The sequence below is a fragment of the Fopius arisanus genome, unplaced genomic scaffold, assembly GCF_000806365.1.
Source record: "Fopius arisanus strain USDA-PBARC FA_bdor unplaced genomic scaffold, ASM80636v1 scaffold00060, whole genome shotgun sequence".
Taxonomy (NCBI): domain Eukaryota; kingdom Metazoa; phylum Arthropoda; class Insecta; order Hymenoptera; family Braconidae; genus Fopius; species Fopius arisanus.
Window position 1 is genome coordinate 549,457 of NW_011887799.1, and position 20,496 is coordinate 569,952.

General features: G+C 40.0%; 1 protein-coding gene across 2 annotated transcripts in view; it reads right to left on the minus strand.

The window, feature by feature from the left end:
- Window positions 1-3,780: 3,780 nt before the first annotated feature.
- brat (brain tumor) overlaps window positions 3,781-20,496 on the minus strand; it is a 39,520-nt gene continuing 22,804 nt past the window's right edge. For both annotated transcript variants that reach the window (XM_011308561.1, XM_011308560.1), the window contains one exon: window positions 3,781-9,573. In XM_011308561.1, coding sequence (XP_011306863.1) covers window positions 7,227-9,554 — 2,328 coding nt within the window. In that variant the 5' untranslated portion in view covers window positions 9,555-9,573 and the 3' untranslated portion in view covers window positions 3,781-7,226. The remainder of the gene's footprint in view (window positions 9,574-20,496) is intronic.

The window sequence follows — 20,496 nt, forward strand, 5'->3', positions numbered from 1 at the left end:
GGGGGTAAGTGGGTGGGGTGGTGGTAAAAACGATAATTTAATGAAGTAATGATACGCTACCACAATTACAGACAATTGGAATACTGGGGGCGTTTGTTTGGGGCCTCAATGTCGCATGGCACCCCTTGAAACAAACCCGAATGATTTTTAAATTATTATTAATTCTAAACACTTATCGATTATGAGGCTGTACACCCGTGATGATTACCCACTAAATCTTTTTACCCTCTTGGGGCTCTCCCCCCGTTTTAGTTCCAATTAATTGAATGGGTGAACCATGAAATTCCTTCTGTTTGATTGATTGTTGGAGAAGCATTAGTACAGAATAATTATGCGTTGTGGCTGATCGAAATGTCACTGCTCTTTGATTTTTCAGTCTTACCGAAGATTAAAGCATGCGTTTTCTTAAACGTACATTAATATGTTTTTTTTTGACAGAAACCCAATGGCTCTGGAGTTTATGCTTTTGCGCCGGAGGGAGGGAAGGGCCGGAGGGGGTTTTTTTTTCCACCCCGCACTATTTCCCGGACGTTTGAAAACAATTTATGAATTTCCGAGGATTAAATTGGACCAGTGCTACATATTTTTGAGTATTTTCTTTTTTCTTCACAATTATTTTGATTTTAACGCGGGGAAATTCACTCGCAACTCATTATTTCTGTGGAGTTTCCCCGGAAAATTATTGTGAAATGTGATTTTTCAATGAGAAATCCGCTGAAATTTTCGTGAAACTCTGACATTTAAAGGCCCAAGCCGGGAAATTCATATAAAATTTTGATACAGTGTATGAAACCGCAGATTGCAGTGTCGGTCATTGATTGATTAATCAAACGACGCGGGAGTGCGAGGTTTCGGGATTTAGTGACAATAATAATTGAATCATAGCCCTTTGGGGTTGCGCCGACAAATTGTTGACTCCTCCCTGACCTCGACATTAAAATTCGAGACGAATAATCGCCAGAAGAGACTAAAAACCTAGAGTCGCAACCCCGAGCAGAGATAGCTCCCCCCCCATTCGCCATTTATTCACGAAAAAACGCAATTCCAATTCACTTACACTATATATTCCACTTAATTACTAATAAACGATCACTCGCACTACAAGCGAAATAAGTTCAGTATTATTACTCCAATAAAATATTAAATACCAATTAGACGGTATTTTTAAGTCTATACGATAACTAGGCATGCAACAATATGGAGCGTTACGATTTAAAAATATTAATCCAACTTTTAACCCCCTCGTTATCAAAACTCCTCGTCTTGGATATTTTTTATTTTTCATGTGTTTATTATTTTTCCTTTTGACATTCTCTCAAATAATGTAACAGTACTTGGGCCCGGGAAGAGTGTATTTCAATTATCAAAGAGTCGCCGCGCGCCGCTTCCTCAAGCTCATCAAACATCAGCTCATTAAATGCTCATTACACGCATTAATTTTAATCATGTTGATTTATTCTTCGTCATCCAAGTTTACGTCTACCCAGGATCATCATCATCGATCCATTAAACATCGTCGTTGCAATTCACGGCGTTCTCGGTACATACACATGCGAACGTACAAAAATATATGTCATCTATTCGAACGCTAAATACCTAAAAAACGTCGTTATAACCAGTAATTCATTTTTTCATCATTTTTTTTTTCTCATTTTGCCGAGCGCCAGAATGCAATAGTTTTTTTTTAATCATAGTATGAGTTATAGTCAAAAACACCCTCAAATCGCCGCCAATTTGTTCACAATTTTTTATTAGAAAATCGGTTGGGGTTGCTCTAGGGATTTTTCCTCGGTTTTTCTTTTCCTCCCTCGGATCCTCTGATTTTCACGTTCCACCGGTTATTCCATGGGTCTGTACGCACTCGCAAGCACTGGGAGTAATTAACTACGGCTTCATAATTTCTATGGTATTTTTTGTTTTTCACCTCGGTATGTGGCTTTTGTTCGTTGTTCGGTATTTAGTGTGTTGTTTTTATAACGAGAAATCCACAACGAGTGAAGATCGTCAAAATTTTATGATTGCGAGGAATGTACGTCAACCCTCGCGGGCTTCTGTCCTTTTTTCTCCCCCTATTTTTGCTTTTTTACTCTGCATCCCCAGTGCCCAGAGTTTGTCCAGTCCCTATTTTTTCTCCCCATCGCTATTCATTTTATTTTTACACGCTTTCTCCTGTATTTTTCAGGGAAAACATTTTCCCGGAGGTTCTCTCGTGTGGGCGAGTAAAAAAAAAATCACTTTTTAACGGTAAAAAATGCGCGAATATCGTTGGGTTCTCTCGACCGGGTTTATGTATTTTGAATTTTGCTGGGGGTTTATACCTCAGGAGAGATCCACGGATTTTTTTCCATCACCAATGGGCACAGAGAATTCACAGAAAATCCCGGACATTTTTCAATTTGGAAAAAGTCTAGAGAGAGAGACAATTTACAGCAGTTTATCATGATTTTATGAATATTCTCTGGAATTGTTTGCCATGTAATTGCAATGCGAGGATAAAATAATAGAAAAATTCTACTCATCACTTACTTGGAAATAAAAAATCACGGAATGTGTCACACAGCATACATGAAATCTCGGGTAACAAGCTCCCTCAAAGGTGGAAAATGCAATGACTAGATACAGTAATACTACATATAAAATCAAAAGTAGATGGAATGTACGAGAAATCACAAGTTGCAGTATAAAAATCGAATGACGTGGTACAAAACATGAAAGGGTCCAGTCCGAATAAAAAGAAATGAAAAAAAAAAAAAACTAAAAGGTCGTCGATATTTCTGAGGTTTTTCGAATTGCGTGGAAACCTGGATATCAGCTCTTGCAGGGAATGGGGAAACCATTGAAGGGATAAAGTGCAGGACTGATTTATCAAATAGAAAATGAAAGAGGCAATCAGGATTGTAAAAAAAAAAAAAGAAAAGAAAAAAAAACACAAGGCCAGGTAATATGAACTGAAAATATTATTAAAAAGCATTTTACAACAAAAAAATAACTAAAAAAAGAAACAAACAAAAATACGATTTACATTATTAAATTAAGAACAATTCGGTTGTATCCATTAAAAATAATAACATAACAAACCGTACAAAAAAGAAGTTGAAAGAGGTTTTCGTTGTTTTGTTATTTTCTTAATTGTCTTTATAATTACTGAACAACGCAAATGTTTTTTTATCTCGTTAATGAATTCATTGAAGCTATCTTCATTGTTTCAATTATCGTTTTTTGTTTATTTTTTGTTTATATCTACCCCATTGGGGGCTGAAGTCTCGATGGCTAGCTGGCGCTGAGGTTTTTTCAAATGATTGATACATTGAGTTTCATCGGTTGTAATTCATGGTGAATTAAATCCCCTAGTTTTATTGGTTCCATTAAAAATCACAATTTTTCGGGGAGATTGACTCCGGGGCATGCCACATCGTTCATCGAGTATAAAAACTAAAGTACAGGAATAAAATGGCTCGTTATCAATGGGAATTTCAATTGGAATAGGAACGAGCTGTCAAGGCTGCCCCCAAAAAAAAATCTCCCCTCCATTAATATTCTAAAGTAAAAATTGTCAGTGTTAATTCGTTGTAACAATTCACCATCAATTATCCCCGGACAAAACTCAACGTCAGAACTCAAAACACTAGTAAAACACAAATTTCAATGAATCATTTAAACGCTGAATAAATAAATTACCGAATTATCTTTAATTCTTGTTTAACGCCACTTTGGTGCAATTAACTAATACAATATCAATCGTTTATCGACTGATTATCAGGAATTTAACCACTGATTTAAATCCAATAGCTCTAGGTAATTGAGTAAAGGAAAAACAAAAACTCATATGCACACAACACACACGCGTGAAATTGAAGTGAAAAAAAAAATCATATATTTAATAACTAATTGAAATCAGAGTATTGTTCGATAATTTATGTACAAAATGATGTCACTGGAGCTGAATTATCATATGAAAGTGTTTTTACTCTCGTAAGTACGTGACATCTTGAATCAACAACATTTATTTGTAATTTATTTCGCCGATTGGATATCGAGATTGAGATAATGGAACAGAAACTTCATGACTTGTGACTGAAAATATTGGAGAGAAAACCGGATGATTCTGGGGCCCCTGGAGGGACTTGTGGAAAAAAAGATTTGAAATTTTCCGGTCGTCTGATTCACTCACTCGAGCGTTCTGAATCGAGGTCGCACGTCGACTCGGGACTCTCGAGGGTGGAAAATAAAGAAAAAAAAAAAGGGAAAATAATCTCCGGGTGGTGATGAAAAAAAAAACATTGCCATACTTTACTCAACATCGCAAAAATAAAGAGAGCAGTTCTTTCAACTTTATCTTTGATATCCGCTCGGTTTCGATTCTCCCTCCCCTCAAATAAAAGATCGGAGAATAACGAGTTGTGGAGAACACTAAATAAAGACGTTCTTTTTTTTATCAGTGCTCTTGCCAGCTAGCCTCGCAGTCTTATTGATTGAACCCTAGATTTCCCACTATTTCTCCTCAATTTTTCTCAATTTCCCCTCGTATCTCTCAAAATTGAAATCATACGCCAATAATTTCTCGGCAGTGACACAATTGATCGTGAAATTCGATAAAATAATACAATAATTAATAATACTAATACAATAAAAAATACACAATAATTAATAATGATTGTAAATTGTTTTAACCATGCATGAAGTCGTGACAAACCAAAACGTTCATATCGTATCCTGTCGCTCAGTTCACTCGACTCATTCAACAAAATATATTAATACTATTTCTTCATTATCATGTTCAGTTTTTGTCGTTCCATAACTTTTGAAAAAAGAAAGAACGGTACGAGAAAATTAAAAGAATGCTACCTCAAGTTTTTATTCAACCCAGAGTCCTGGGATTATCTCAGTGCACAGTTTTTCGTACCTGAATTGTCTTAAACAAATCGAATCGTAAATGTACACTAAAAAAAAATCAATTGAACAAAACAAAAATTCATAAAATAAGGGAAATAAATTGGTCTAAACACGAGTTGGTCAGCAGTCACGAATGATAATTGACGGGCAAGGAGTAATAATACAATCAATAACAGGAAAAATAATAATAATTGGAGGATAGTTCCTTAAATGCTCCTTAATCATTCACTTCACCTCAGTTTCCTCTACAATCTACAACTACAATAACTACATTGTGAGAAAATAAAACAATCAAACAAACAGGCATTTGCCTGGGTAAAAAAATAATTAAGCACACGTGGAGGTGTACCGCGTAGGCATTAGGCAAGAGTTTATCAATCAGAGAACAATTTTTGGTCAATTTCGAAGGGAAAAACATTGGAGCCTTGCCACCACGGTATCCCCTGTCCCACAGGACTCAAAAAATCATGGAAAATGTCACGTGGGACTTGAGTGCAGAGGAAAAGTAAAACTTACAAAAGAGAGGTTGAGAGAAAAAACTCGAGAGAAAGAAAAACTACGTTTGATCGGACACTGTCCATCTCGTCTCTACGATCTAAATGAGATTAATTAAAAAAAAATATATGAAAATTACAAGTCTCAGCAACGGAACTGTTCTGCAATTCGAGGGCTCTCGTCCGAGGTATATAACACAGTTCAGTATCAAAGAGGCAAAACGGTTCAAACCGATTTGTACCTATCAGTGAATTTCATTGAAAATCCTCAAAATCCACGGTAAATATGAAAATTTTTGTTAAAACCATTTTAGTTGTGCTCAATTCGCTCTACAAAAAAGGTGATGACAAAGTGTTGGCTATTTTCCCCGGATTCAGCGATATTGAACCGTTTAACTGCTTCGTTACCCATTTAAAAATAATGATCGAATAATATTATCAATAAACAACTAATGATAAATCGGGAGATTGAATAGGTCAACTAAATCAAATCAACGATCAGCCTTCGTCGCTCGCTGGACGAAACTCCATGGAAAAATTAATAAATCGATCAACTACCCAACGATAGACGCGCGTCTTGAGGAACTCGTGACATTAAATGAGGATTTATCTTCATTTTAATGAAAATACAACATGAACTAGGGTGGGGTCAAGAGTTCTTGACCTTCGTTCTGTGTTTATCCTCGTTCTTCTTTAAACAAAGTGGGAAGAGTAAAAAATGGAGGATACGAGAAAAATAATGCGAATGGAAGGTTTTCATACGACGAACCCGAGTCCTCGGTTCACTCCATTCTCTTGCGCACACGAGAGAATTACGAGTGGTCACGTGGAAAAATAAAACGGTAATTATAACGCAAACTAGTTGGTGAGCGTTTGTGGTTGGAATCCCGAGTCGAGGAAAATATTGAGGAATCAAAGAGAAAAAGTAGAACGGAGGGAACACGCTACGACAGTTTACCGGTGATTAATGACAGTAGAGAAAAAAAAATTATTGAACAATCATTTTGTCGTTTCCAGAGGCTCTCGAAGTATTCAAACTTCCCTAATTCCAAAAAATCGCTACCAGACGCTTTTTGGTGTGCGGAGAATAGCCGAAATTTTCAAAAAATCCCTGGAAAAAGGTAAATCGCGAGGTGGGATGTGGGGGAGGGCAATGAAAGGGCAATAACACGGTAAGAATTCGGGGGGGAAAAGTGACTAGCGGCGGCGAGCTCTACAACTAAACAACAACAACAGTATTTTCAGTTATAACAACATTAACAAGTAAGTTTTTTTTCTTCGCGCGTGTGTACGTGTTTTTTTTTTCATCATTCATTGTCTCGGTTATTTTCTCCATTAATTCTGTTACTGTCTCCGAGTCCGCCTCTACCATTTTTTTTTTTTTTCGTTAAATTTAAACCTTCACATTTTGTTTTTTTTTGTGCGTGTGTCAGGGAGTTACTCATTCTCGCAGTCCCCTCGAAGAGAATAGAGAGAGAGAGAATTAAAAAAAAACTAAACAAATTACAAAAAGAAAAACGAACATAAAAAAAAAACAGAAATAAGTTTCACTGGCAAAAAAATTCACAGCGTGGATGAGGCGTCTTGACGAGTTTCCCTGGCGGCGCGCGTCATTTTGTTATCAGCATGAGCCTGATGATTCTCGATGTTGCAGCTAGACTGTGAACGTCTACCATTTGCCGAGGTGATCGTTGATAAACAACGATTAAACGGTGATTTATATTTATCACACTTGTGTCTTGTCGTATTATCGTCAACGTTTTCACTAATTGATTTGAAGTATTGTAACTTGGTGTTGAACGTTGACTCGCGATGAGCCTGAGCCCATCATCCACGGCTCTACATGCCAATTGGTGGTACTTGCACATAACGATATATGTAGAGCCGATAATCCTTGCTAGCAAGTACAACAGATCCATCGTCCATAAGTGCAACATCAAAGCACTGTGCATGCTTAACTTTGCTCTCGAGTGCTGAAACGAGTTGTCCCTCTTGCGTAAATATCGTCAGATTGAAATTATTGTGATTATCAGCAATAAGTATCTCGCCAGCGGCATTGATACCAACACCAATGGGATAATTAGTGATACCCTCACCCCCAATTTGACGGAGATAAGCGCCCTCGTAATTGAACACCTTGACACAGTGTGCACGATTGTCACTGATGAATATCTCCTGCTTGTCATTAACGACAACCCCATTTGGAAATTCAAGGTGCTTAGAGCAGCCGAATTTCTGGAGTACATTGCCACCCTGATCGAATATTATAACTCTCATGACTTTACACTCGACCACAACAATACGTCCCTTAGAATCAACAGTAACACCGCGTGGATGTTGCAGTATATTGGCACCAAATTTACGTACAAATTGTCCATACTGATTGTAAATTTGTATCTGATGTGTTGGTGAGCGTTCGGTAACGATAATATCACCAGAAGGACGTACAGCAGCAACACGATTTGGATAGAGAAGTTGTCCATCGCGTTTACCACACTCGCCAAATTGAAATTTAAAGCGTCCCTCTTTGTCGAATATCTGAATTCGGTGATTATTCGTATCAGCGACGATTATATTTTGGGCATTAACAGCAACACCAGATGGCTCAGTGAATTGTCCCTCCATAACTCCAAATTCCCCAAATTTGCAGTGATAGATCATTTTCTGTCGTTTAATCTGTGACTTTGGTGGGAATATAGCAGCAGCCGACATGAGTTTCGACGTCAATTCGAGGACGGAGTCGGTTGGTCCATTGGTTGTTGTCATTGAGAAGTGATCATTTGTTGTCACTGAGTATGTATCACTACCACCATTGCTCCATTTCTCGTATGGATTATTCATGCCATTGAGATTGAGATCGCTGATTGTTGTTGAGAATGGTCCAAGGCTGTTAACTGAGCTGAAACGTTTGGATATGACGTTGCTCTCGAATGATGGTGGCGATGTTGATGCACAAGTTGAGTTTGATACAAGGCCATTGCTGTAGGGTCTGTCAAGTAGTAGACCGCCTAGTGATCCAGCGCTGCCTGGTCCACTGCTTGCATTGCTACTGTTACCACCGCTTGATAATGCTGTTGGTCTGGCAATTGGTGGTTGTTTACTCGGGCCAACACTGTTGCTGTCTGTACTACTTCGCACATACCCAAATGTATTTCTAACGCCAACCTGAATTGCCTGATAATTACTCACAAACTCAAGATCAGCTGCTTGTGTTGAGATATCTGGTGTATAATTCAGAAGAATCTGTAGCTTCGAATCAAGCAATTTCTTCACCATCAGCACTTCAGTTATCGTTGTATACTTGGTTAATTTTTCAACAAAGTCACATGTCTGTTGAATCTTGTCAGCCATTTCATTGGCTTTTTGGGTGACAACACCAAGTGATATCTGTTTTGCTGAGAAAACTGATTCAAGCTCTTTGAGTAGCTCCTGCTTGCGCTCCTCGAGCATCGAGCGATAAAATTGAAATGTATCGTTAATCTCATTCTGGGCTTTGTGGTACTGTACCTGAAGTCTTGCGGCACCATGATCAGCTGCTTTGACAGCTGCCCTGACATCCGCCGCTTTAGCTCGACAATCGGCAACTGCTCTTGTTACCGATTCCAACTGCTGCGGTCCAACTTCAGAAATGTGTACGCAATCGTGAAGTGAACCCGGATGATCGGTTATTGTGCACTCCTTGCAAACTGGCACTGTGCAAGTACGACAGTAGTATTTCAGTAGTTCTGTCTTGTGGCGTGGACAGAACAGTGCTTTTTCACCGTTAGTACCATTACCACCAGTTATAACGAGATTAGTTCGTGATTCAGCGCTCGATTCCATTTTGGAATCACCGAGATTGAGGACTCTGTGTCCCTCAAAGCAGTGCATAAATTGATGGGCCATAACGCAGTTTGGACAGAGAAAATTGGCACAGTCGAAGCAACGTGCTACAGCGTCTGATTCTGTTGATTTACAACCTGTGCACCTAACGCCACGTCCAAGACGACAGTGACAGGATCCGTCGCCCGGTTTACCCGAGTCGAGGCAGATATCGCAACTGTCTACGTCACAGATAGCAGAATCACTTGCTGGTGGTGAGCTCCCGCTAACGGTCAGCGGGGACAGTGATACCAGGGAGCCGAGGGAATTTGCGCGTGATTCCAACGAGGGTGTCGGGGAGGCCATCTTCAGTCAACCGGCATCCCTGCAACACAATAAACAATACATTAATACACCTTTTCTTCATCATATTTTACCAATAATCAGCATATATACATCTCTAAACCCAACCAAGATATTCTTTCAACGTCTTCTAGCAACATCTCCTCCGGAGCAAAATGAGAGCTAGAAAAAAGGTCATCACAACAACATTGCTATCTCTGTTGGATTCCGAGATATGAAATCATCTACAACTAAAGCTCATGATTAGCTGGTGTTTGTCGGTGTGTGGAGTTTGTTTTTTAGTCGGCAACAACTGGCAGTAGAATTAGTGACAGATGGCTGTGAGAATAGCCCACACGTTTGACATTGTATCCTACTCCAAGGACAATCACCACGCGACAGAGACGTCCTCCCGCATGCAGTCGACCCTTTAATTAAATAGCTCTCTTGGTTATGTTTCACTCGAGCGTCCCAGGCACATCCTGCTACAAGAGACAGGCCAAACACACGAGCCAATGTTGCCACAAGGGAAAGACCAAGGTCACAAACACCGAAGGTTATCGCTCTCGTCTCTCTCTCTTTCTCCTCCCCCCCCATCCTTATGATTATTTTTCACTCCCCAAGTTGTGTACGTGCTCTCTGTCACGCCCGCATTGGAGTCTTCTGTTACCCGGAGTGGATTTACGGTGGCAGTGACATGACCGTGGATCGTTAACTCTCCTCTTGCCCTTTTTCGACGGTAAAGACAAAGGAGCCTGATCCTTCAGGAATAGCGACGAGCGCCTACATGTTTATTCAAGTTACAGAACATTCGGCCAAACCTCGACCTTCGTGCAGGAATTCAAAGATGCAAACCCGAGATAGAGACAAAGTCACACACAGCATCTCCGAGCCGTGGGGAATTGGATGCTTCGGAGAAGCTTCGAGATGGTACGGAAAGAGAAAAAAGTTTAGATTATTCTTTGCATTTGCATTCTCAACGGTAGCCATAGGCATCCCTTTTAATCCACCACTTAAAAATTGTTGGAAATTCTTCTCGCACCTGACAACTTTTACCCATCTCTCTTGGCTCCTCAAGTACATTGGAATACTCATAAACCGGAGTGTTTTCGTTATTTCTTTCTCCCCTCTGTCCCCTTCCCCCATTTTGTTTTTTTTTTCTTGACGTCGCGTTTTTCAACGATAAAAATGGAGTGAGAGAACATGGCAAAGTGACGAGACATCCCCGTTTTCTCTAAGTGTCTTTCCACTCTTTTCTCTTGGCGCAAGAGTTGAATACTCGAGATCTTTCAGTTACCTGGGTTTTCACCAAGTACTCGACAACTGCGGAAATACCTTGAGCATCGAAATCCATTCCACCCCAGTTACCGAATTGCAGGGCAATCTTTATTTTTTTTTTCCCTTCTGAGGAAAATGAGGTACTCTATTCCCGCGACTTGATCCACAGCTCTGGCTCCAGCATCAAATTTTTTTTCTCCTCTGGAAATGGGATGATAGTCCATCGGGGCGGATTGAACTTTAATATTTAATAGCGGCATTGATGATGGGGGGGAAACAGCGAGAAGTCGATTCTCTCAGGGCAGTATATTGTGATGTTTAATACATTCTCAGTTGCCACTTATTTATCATTGCCTTTTTATGCACACGAATTTTACGACATCCAACATTCATGCGAGAGTTTTTTCTCGACTCGTAAACTAAAACACAGATGCAACCGCATTTTGCTAAGAACCTCAGGATAAAACTGCAACTGTCGGATTTGGATTGTCTTGGTGCTGTGTTTCCCTCGACATTTTACACATTCGTAAGACTTTTCGGAGCCCATTTCAACCCGGCAAAAGCGTAAATAACTTTTTGCATAACCCACCCGCCCCACGCGAAATAGGATTAAAGCGTGTGGACAGTGTCGAGTTGGTTTTGCATTTTTTCCCCCAGTTTTTTCTGTGGAATTTTTTTTCGAGATTTCACCCGAAAGGATACAGGAATATGGAGCTTTCCCGTGTGTATCTACCCTCGGGGATTAGTTTTACGGGAGAGCTCGATGAGAGGAAAAAATTGAGGCGCAAATGGGGCACTCAATTAACCGGGGCTGACGTAAATTGTATTTTTTTTTTCCATCCCCACTGCAAACAGCGAACAAAGTCCTTTATGCTTCTGCCGTCGTCAGGGTTTTGGTTAATGCAAGCCCAAGTTTCGATGGAGTGACCGGTTAAAGTCATTTTTTCCTCGCGTTTCGCCATTCTTTCGATTTAAAAACCGAACGGAGAGGGGAATGAGGGGAGGAAATAGAGTTTCACTCGAGTTTTCGCTGCGGATGACGTGAGAGGGTGGAAAAATCATTACGTGCAACAATAGTCCACAAATTCACGGGGATTCCCCTCGAGGTGTTGCTAAACACTCTTTTATTTCCTACCGTTTCAATCGCAACTTTCTTTTTCCAGTTGGGAGAAAAAAAGTTTATACCAGGAGAGGGGGTGAGCTTTTTTTCCTCCAGTTGTGAATTATAGCTCTTTCCATCGTCCACACCCACCACTCACAGATTTGATTTGTGATATTCAGGGGAGGGAATTGGTGTTCCTTGACCTTTGGAAAGTTTTTCTGGGGTTTCCAGGGTTTTCATAATAATTTTCTTCATAAGGGAGGAATTATAGGGATGACAGATATAAATAAATCGATGAAGATCTTTCTAAAAACTTTGGAGGATAACTAAAGGACTCAATAACTAACAAACTGCGGATGATATGAAATATACTTGATTAGAGTATAAATTTTTTCCATGTCCATCCCAGAAATAAATGGACGAAAATTTTCCATTAATGTGCAATAACCGAGATATGAATGGAATAAAATAGACATTTGGCACGTACGGCATATAAACAATATTATGAGCAATAATATTTTCCACGTCGTAACCAATGACAGTGTTTTCTACTTGGTGGCAGTGCAGGAGTGCGTGCAGCCCCCTCTTCTAGATTCGATCGATCACGGTATTATAGTGGGATAAGTCTGTCTCATTCTCTCATTGTTTCTGTCTCTCTGTACCCTCCCCCTCTGTGTGCCACCCCCTCACTCTGCCACTTCCCCTCCATTCCATATCCGCAACTGTGCGCGATACAAGGGGTCGGTCACAGACTCTCGATGTACTTCCCAAGTACATAATACATATGCCCCATGTATGTGAACACAACACTTGGTAACCATATTTGCTCCATCATTGTGACCTTGACAAGGTGCATGAGAGCTGATATTTATGATTGGAATTGTGGGAATAGTTGTCGAATAGTTCTCCGACGCTCTAGGCTGTTTTGATTCATTGGTTTTTTTTTTGTTCGGGAAAATTCATTGGAAAAAAAAATAAACGATGGGTTTGTCCGTTTATCTGGCAATTTTTTAATTAAATATAGATGATTTTTCAGAATAAATTGGATTGAAAATATTGGAGAACGTGCTTTTAAGGGATGATTGGGATTTTTATACTGGGAAAATTCAGGAAAATTGGATGGCTGGGAATTGTGCCGTGAAAATTAGTGATATAAGATATTCTTGAATTTTCAAGTGAGAATAAGTGTGGAAAAATCGGGAAAATATTGGAGTATCACAAAGCGATGGAGTTGATTTTCCACGGAGTTTTTCGATCAACTTTAACTTTTTATGCATTTTTTTACCACTACTGTAAAGATACAAAGGCCAACTTTCATCGTGACTTTCCATTTTTTACTCTCGAGTTTAAAGTTTATGGAGTGTCGAAGGTCAAGCGATTCTGTCGCATTTTCACTCGGGACTTTTGATGGTCGATCGAGCTCAAAAGCTCGTGATTATGGTCATGTGAGAATTCCACCGCCCATAAATTTCCATTTTCCTCCCATTTTTTTTTTCTTGGCATCATAATTCCAGGCTCATCTAGAAGATAATCAACGGAGTTGACCTAAATTGACGTAATAGATTCCTTTGACCCTTATTTACGAGGGTTTCTATCCAGTTAGAAATATTGATCTCCCTCCTCGTGGTTTTTGTCCAAGGCTGACCTTCCGAGATATGAAATTTCACGCTCCATCGCTCGGCAAGGGCTTAATCTTTTCTGGATAGTAAAAAAATTCTCCCTCCTCTCGAGGGTTACATGATTGAACTCTAATTACCGCAATCTCGACAATCAACTGATGGAAAATAACTCGGCCCCTCATTTCCATGAATATCTGACAAATGAGACTGGGGGAGAGAAATTACGTCATTGGATACCGGGAAATTTTCCGAGATGTCACAGATGAAGATAAAATACTAAAACTTCTCCGACGAAGTCCAAAATCTCTGGCTTTCCAACCCACAGGTTGTGAAATCAATGAAAAAATATATTGCATTCTGAAAAAGGAATTTTTTCTATCGGAAATAAACATTAAAAAATGAAGATAAAAGAATTCTGCAGATAATGGAAAATTTTCATCTACGAAAATGTAAAAAAAATCACTCTTACAAAAATATATCTTAGGCCTTAGGCCTTATTTAATATATTTTTATAAAATTTCATAAATAAACGGAATCCGCGGATATTACACAAATTTTAATATACCCCGACCATGACCCCCGAAAAATGACAAATTCACCCCCGACATTGCCGTCGACCTTGGAAACCTTGAAACTGAATAGCAAACGTTGATACATCTGGACCCTAACCTTTTGCCAGGGGCAGATTCGATTTTCGGTTGGAATTGCAGACGGGAACAGTTGGGGGCCAGACAAGGGGAACGAGGGAAAATAGGGGAGTCCCCTCTCCGTAGCCTTCCGTAAAACTCCAAGGGGAAGTGAGACAGATGTGAGACAGACAGAGAGGGAGAAAGGGTGGGGAGAGGAGAGGTAGTGTTCATCTCGGCAATTCTCCCCTTTTCGGGTGAAATGCAGACCCCCCCGTTGGTAACGAAACGACGCGTCTGGTTGCCCTGGCAACGCCGCATCGACCGACTGTCGGCCACCCCCCGGCGCAACAGCCGTCAGGGGTTATACAATTTCGTAATGTGTGTGTGGGGATTTTATAAAAGGGGGGTGAATGAGGGTTGGAACCGGCGACTGTGTTGGCGCGACGTTGGCTTGAAACGGGGGGTGGATTTCTCTGTACAACCGTGTGCTCTACCACTCCCCCCTCCTTCTCGCCACCCCTCCGGACATTTATGGATGTTGGAAATTCAACGGTGCATCGCCCTTCCACGCAGAATTTATCCCAGTATTTTTGGTTTTTTTCCTTTGTGGGGACGAATTGTTTGCGTTTTTTTTTTACTTTTTTGGGGGGTACCAATCGCTGGTATTGATGATTTTCAGTCCCAGGAATTCGAGTTTTTCGGGAACAAACTGAGGGATGAGAATCAAAATGATTCGTTTCGGTTGAAATGGCCGGAGGGGAAGGGATAGAATTTTTCTGAATTAGTTACAAATTGAATTTGCAATGGAGATAATGAAATCGATAAACTCCCTGAATTTAAAAAATGATCGAATACCGATTTCACGCGAAACTCTGAAAAGATCATTTCAACCGGAAATTCAATGGCCTCCGAAGAAATCATGTAAAATTTCCCGGTGAGATCGATAATTTTCGAGATAAATCGGATTGGCTGACTGGTGAACATCGGTGGGTAAAATCAATAGGAGTCAGTGCGACAATCATCGGAGTCATTACAACAGGAGCGGTGATTGGAGGGTATATTGAAACCGCCTAAAGCTCCCCAGAAATTTCACCGGAGCTTTTCCGAACTGGCGCATACCAATCAATATATTCTCAATTCGACTTTAATTAAATCATTTAATCTCGATGTTCATTAATTCAATGAGTCCAACCACATCATCATATTTAAATCTATCCCCTCACTCTCAATTCTATTAATCCCATGGCCATTCACCGCGTTAATTAAAACAGAAAATTATCAATGGAACTTTTTGAATAAATAGTTGGTGTACCTTGGAGGTAAAACGGCTGTTGCTGGGGCATCAAGAGACAGTTGGTGTAATTAAATCGATAAATGTGGCGGGCTAGTTGTGTTGTGTGATACACCAATGGGGATGAAACCATCGGGTAAATAGTGTACGGGGGTGAATACATAGGGCCAGCCCTCAGATATTACCGTGTGTAAAAGGGAGGAATGAGTGGAAAGCGAAAGGGTAGTTATAACGAGACGACCAGCTGCCACACGATCGATATAACCACGGGATGCCAAAATATATTACGATGGAAAATTCCGGTCTCATGTCATCTCTCGGTTATAATTTCCTCAACACGATAGGAGAGAGAATTCCATTAAATCCTATGCTAATTTCGTTTTTCATTTTTATATCGCCTTACATCGACGTTACATTTGAACGAATTCATTATGATGTACCAGGGGAATATATTCGAAATCAACTGTTGCTTCAGAATAAAATTAAGAAAATTAAAATTAAAGAAAAGTGATTTTCCCGACCGAAAAATCAGCGGTTTAAGTCCCTGAAGCGGTGGAGTGAATTCCGCGAGTTGACTTTTCTAGTTCAAGGCCAAGTGCACCAATTGCCCGACAATAAGAAAATGAAGCAATTGGAGGATTAGAAAAAATAATTGAAATATGATAAATGGACTCAATTATCTGTGATGTGCGCAAAGGAGCGTGACTGTGACAGCACGAAACAGCAAAAACCGAGGATTAACCTCTCCCTCAGATTTTTACTTTTCCTCTGAGTTTTTCGCAATGCTGTGACCCCGTATTTTCATCTCACCGGAAAGATCATAGGAAAAATAAATTGTTAAAAAACTTGTTCGTCAGCGCCGCGGTGCAAAATAAAATAATTCTGAGGAAAATTGCAGCTTTCCGGGAGCTTTCGGCAGACATATTTTAATTTTCACTGAGGATTCGCTGTTTCCACTGAAATTTTGTAATTCTCGTGGAAATTGCGGTTTTCAAAAGTTTAAAGAAACTAAAAAATCGTAAAAATCGGTGAAAGGCGCCGATTTTTTTTTGCATTCCGTGAGATTCGTAAAAATTAGAGAAGAGTACAGAATTTATAGGAAAATCGAGAAAACGGAAAGACTTGCGACCATTTGGCGGCCTTTTTTTTTCTCCAATCGCTGGTATTATAATTATTATAATCATTGCGCACAGCGGGAGGGGGGGTGCAATAGTAATTGAACGAGAATGAAATAGAATGAGAGAGAGTATAGGATAGTGTTGGTTAGTGCTGATGTACCGAGAGAGGTCACTGTACCCGGTGAACCACGCCGACGGAAGGTCACCATCCGGACGAGCGCTGCTAATCGAAGTCAGGCGGGTATCGATTCCTCGACTCGCTTCCGCTTCCCACGCCCCTCTACATCGGCAAAACCCTCTACCTCGCGACAAGTAGCGCCGGATATTTGGCTGATATTTCACAACAATTCCCGAGGAATTTCCGCCCGAGCGGGTGTCATTGTGCCCTTGAAATAAATGGAAAAACTTTCGGTTATACGAGGGATAATGGGGTGAGGCCGACTCCAACGGTCGATTCTACTGACCGGACGATGCGATTTTCACGAGTCAAGCATCATTTTCGAGCTTGGAAATAGATCTTGGAAATGCAATAAAAATGACGGAATTTCACTCCGCCAGTGGTGAGATATCGGCGGCCGCAGGATCGCGAAAATCAAAAAAATCGGCGAAATTTGCGGAAAATGAAGAAATCGTCGTGAAAACGGGAAAAATGATCAACCGATTGCGCGTGTGGACGGCACAGAAGAAACAAGGAAATATAGCGGAAATAAATCGAGAAAGTCGTAAGACACGGAAAATCGTTATAAATCGGTTGGACCTGTTGAGTGTTTCCGCAGTTCACCTATTTTGCCTATTAAATCGCAGTTTTTTTCAGTGAATTCAGTGTCTAGGTTAATTATTTCAGTTCGTGATGACGGAAGTAATCGATGAGTCATTCTGTTGGTTCCCTCCAAGTTCAAACACCGTTTGACCGCTTGGGCGAGTCGGCAGAGTGACTCAGCCCTCGAAGTATGACCGTTATTTCCCCGTACTTTTCGCTATTAGAGAGGGGAAAAAAAATATTCACTCGCAAAAATTATGGTCTTGAAGTGTGACGAAGGAGTTTGAGATTCTCACGCGACCACAGCGTTAACCCGGACTTCCCAGGATTCCTTTGTTCCGATGTGCGCGTGAGACATGAGTTAAATTTGTTTAACTTTTATAGTTATTTTTTTTTAACGGTTGAGAATACCCTTCCGTGGGATAGATCGATCTCGATTGTTGATTCCACTTTGTTCTCATTTTTGATGATTTTTTTTCACCACGGATTTAGGGGATTCCCAGGCTGTTTTGTTCAATTATCTCGGGTCAATTTTAATTAGTTGCTTGCGGTTATCGGAGAGATTATTGGAATAATAGTGGTGATTGAATGAGTTGGAACCGTGGTAAAATGATCGCTTTGGCGAACACCTGTGGCGTCTTAACGATTATTGCGAGTGCAAGGAGAAGCACAAGATGTTGAGATTTCGAAGGACAGAAATTTCCATTAAAATTCCGGATCGCGGAATTTTTACCTTGGTACTAAAAAAAAAGTACCAAGTATCTAATAAAGGTGACCATATTCCCATTAAATTGTTCCCCCGTTGTTATTGAACTTAATTAAGCCACTAATTAATCAAGTAATCAACCCAATACCAAAACCAATAGCACCTAATTTCCTCAAAGTCAGTTTTCGCCGAATATCTCTGAATCTAGTAAAAACACTAAAATCTTCCACAGGACCTTTTTTCGAGATCTAGAAAATCGCTACAAAAAAGGTATCAACAAAAATTTCGATAGGTTTATTGGACTTCGAGATATTTTGGGAAAACTCACGTAATTTGAGGCAACTGTTCGATGGCGAATGTTTGAGTATTTTTCTTTCTTGTCTATTGTATCAGGTACTAACGAAAAAAGTAATACAAGCCCTTAAAGATGATGTGAGATCCCATTGTGAGTTTACCCACATGTAAAGAGCACCTGATGTGGGTGGCCCCAGTATCAGGTTTTCGCCGATCCAATGTTTAATTCCATGAACAAAGAAATAATCCCCCATTTATTTTTAGCCCTTTATTCTCACCTACTCCCCTTGAGGGGGAAAAAAATATAATAAAAGAGGGTAGTGAAGGTAATTTGAGATCGCCGATGGGGAGTGTCACAGGAAGAGTTCCTCGTCCTCTCTCTTTTTCTCTGTTAACACCGTGTCGCCACATCGCAATCGATAAAAACGAAGAGAGAAAAATAGTCTCATGGAAAATTTTTCGCTATCTCTCGCGCCAGAAATCAGATTTCATCGTCGAGAAAATTGCATTTATTTTTCTCCTTTTTTTAACATTTTTTTTCCGCCTCTGATCCTCCGGGGAAGATAATCTGATTATTCTTCACTCGTGAATTCTCGAATAATCCGGTGGGGATTTTTTTTTTTTCAAATCTTTTTTTCACTATTAATTTGAGAAGAGAGGGGGAGAATATTAAAAAGTTTTTGACGTTTTGGGGGAATGGAAAATTGAGGGTAAAACGCTTCATGCGAGATTGGGATTAAATTCAATTTCCTGGTTGAATAGTTTTTCATTAAAATGTAGAGAAATGTTGGAGAGTGTCATTGAACCCCGGGGTAATTTGATATTGAGGAGTGTGATAACCTTCGCGTGCCGCTGGGGTGATAAATTTTCCCGGGTTTTGATGGGTTTTTCCATTTGGAAGGGAGAAATAACCCCGGAAGGGAATTTGCGAGGAAAAAGTAGTATATAATTCAATTGATTAAATAAAATGTCAAATTTTCTCGATTTTCTGACCCAAAAAATGGGCCGAGTCCAGAGGGAAATTACAATTAATTTGGTACAAATTTTAATGGGACGGATTAAAATTGTTTAGATTATTTGAATACCAATGTTTTTTTCAAGATTTTAAAGTGGCGAGAATTTTTTCGCACCGCTTTCGCATGTGCGATTACGTCATTGAGGCTTAATGAGTGCGAATTAATCCTCGGGTTTAGTCACCCGTGATTGTACGTGACGAGCAGTCGTAGCCGGAAGTTAAATTAAGACTTGGTTGGAGTTCTGGGGGAGCAATTAACAACTCTCTTGAGCATATGAGGGAAAATAGGGAAAAATTGGCTGATGTTGAGGAAAAAATGTAATTTTAGGAGCGATTTGGTAATAACTTTCAGTAAACAAACAATTGTTGAAATAAATTTCGCAATTTGCAGTCGAGTTGTCAATGGAAGAACGACTAATTACCGCCCAATTACGAGCATTTTACAATGACATATGAAACTACAAAATGTTATCTAAATATCTCGCAAGGGTAAATCGATAATCGGAATTGGTAATTGTCGGAGGGGAAAGTTGGCACGCGTCAAGGTTATCCCACAAATTCGTGAATAATTCCAGGGAATCCATTCACTCGCAGGAGTCTGGCACAATTAATAATTAACTCCGTAAAATAAAAAATAAACAAGAGCAGTCGATAAATCGCAAATGCCACTCGACTCGTTCTCTGGACAATAAATTCTCGAATTTGTAGCGTTTTACCCACTTTACATCAGCGGTATTTTTCAATTTTCCTCCACGTCGCTCGTGATCCTTCATAATTCACGTGAAATTCCTGTGGCTTGCGGGAAAATCTCGCATCACAACTCAAGAAGAAGGAAAAAAAAAATGAAAAAAAGCCTGAGAACCCAACAGTTCATTTTCGCGAATAATTCGTTGTCGCCGCTGACGCAAGCAATTTGTTTTAATTAAACGGCACAAGGAGTGCAGTGGCAAGAGGTTACGGGGCTTTTGTCAAAGTGTATTAACATCAGTGTGATGGTGTCTGGTGTGGTTGGTGCTTTGGTACTTATATCGTACTTTACGATCCACACTTGGCCACCGAAACGGCATACAAATTGCCAAATTACCACCGCTCATTCCCTCCCCCATTTTTCCCCGCTATATCACAACTTTTCCCCTCGATCACGTCATCTCGAA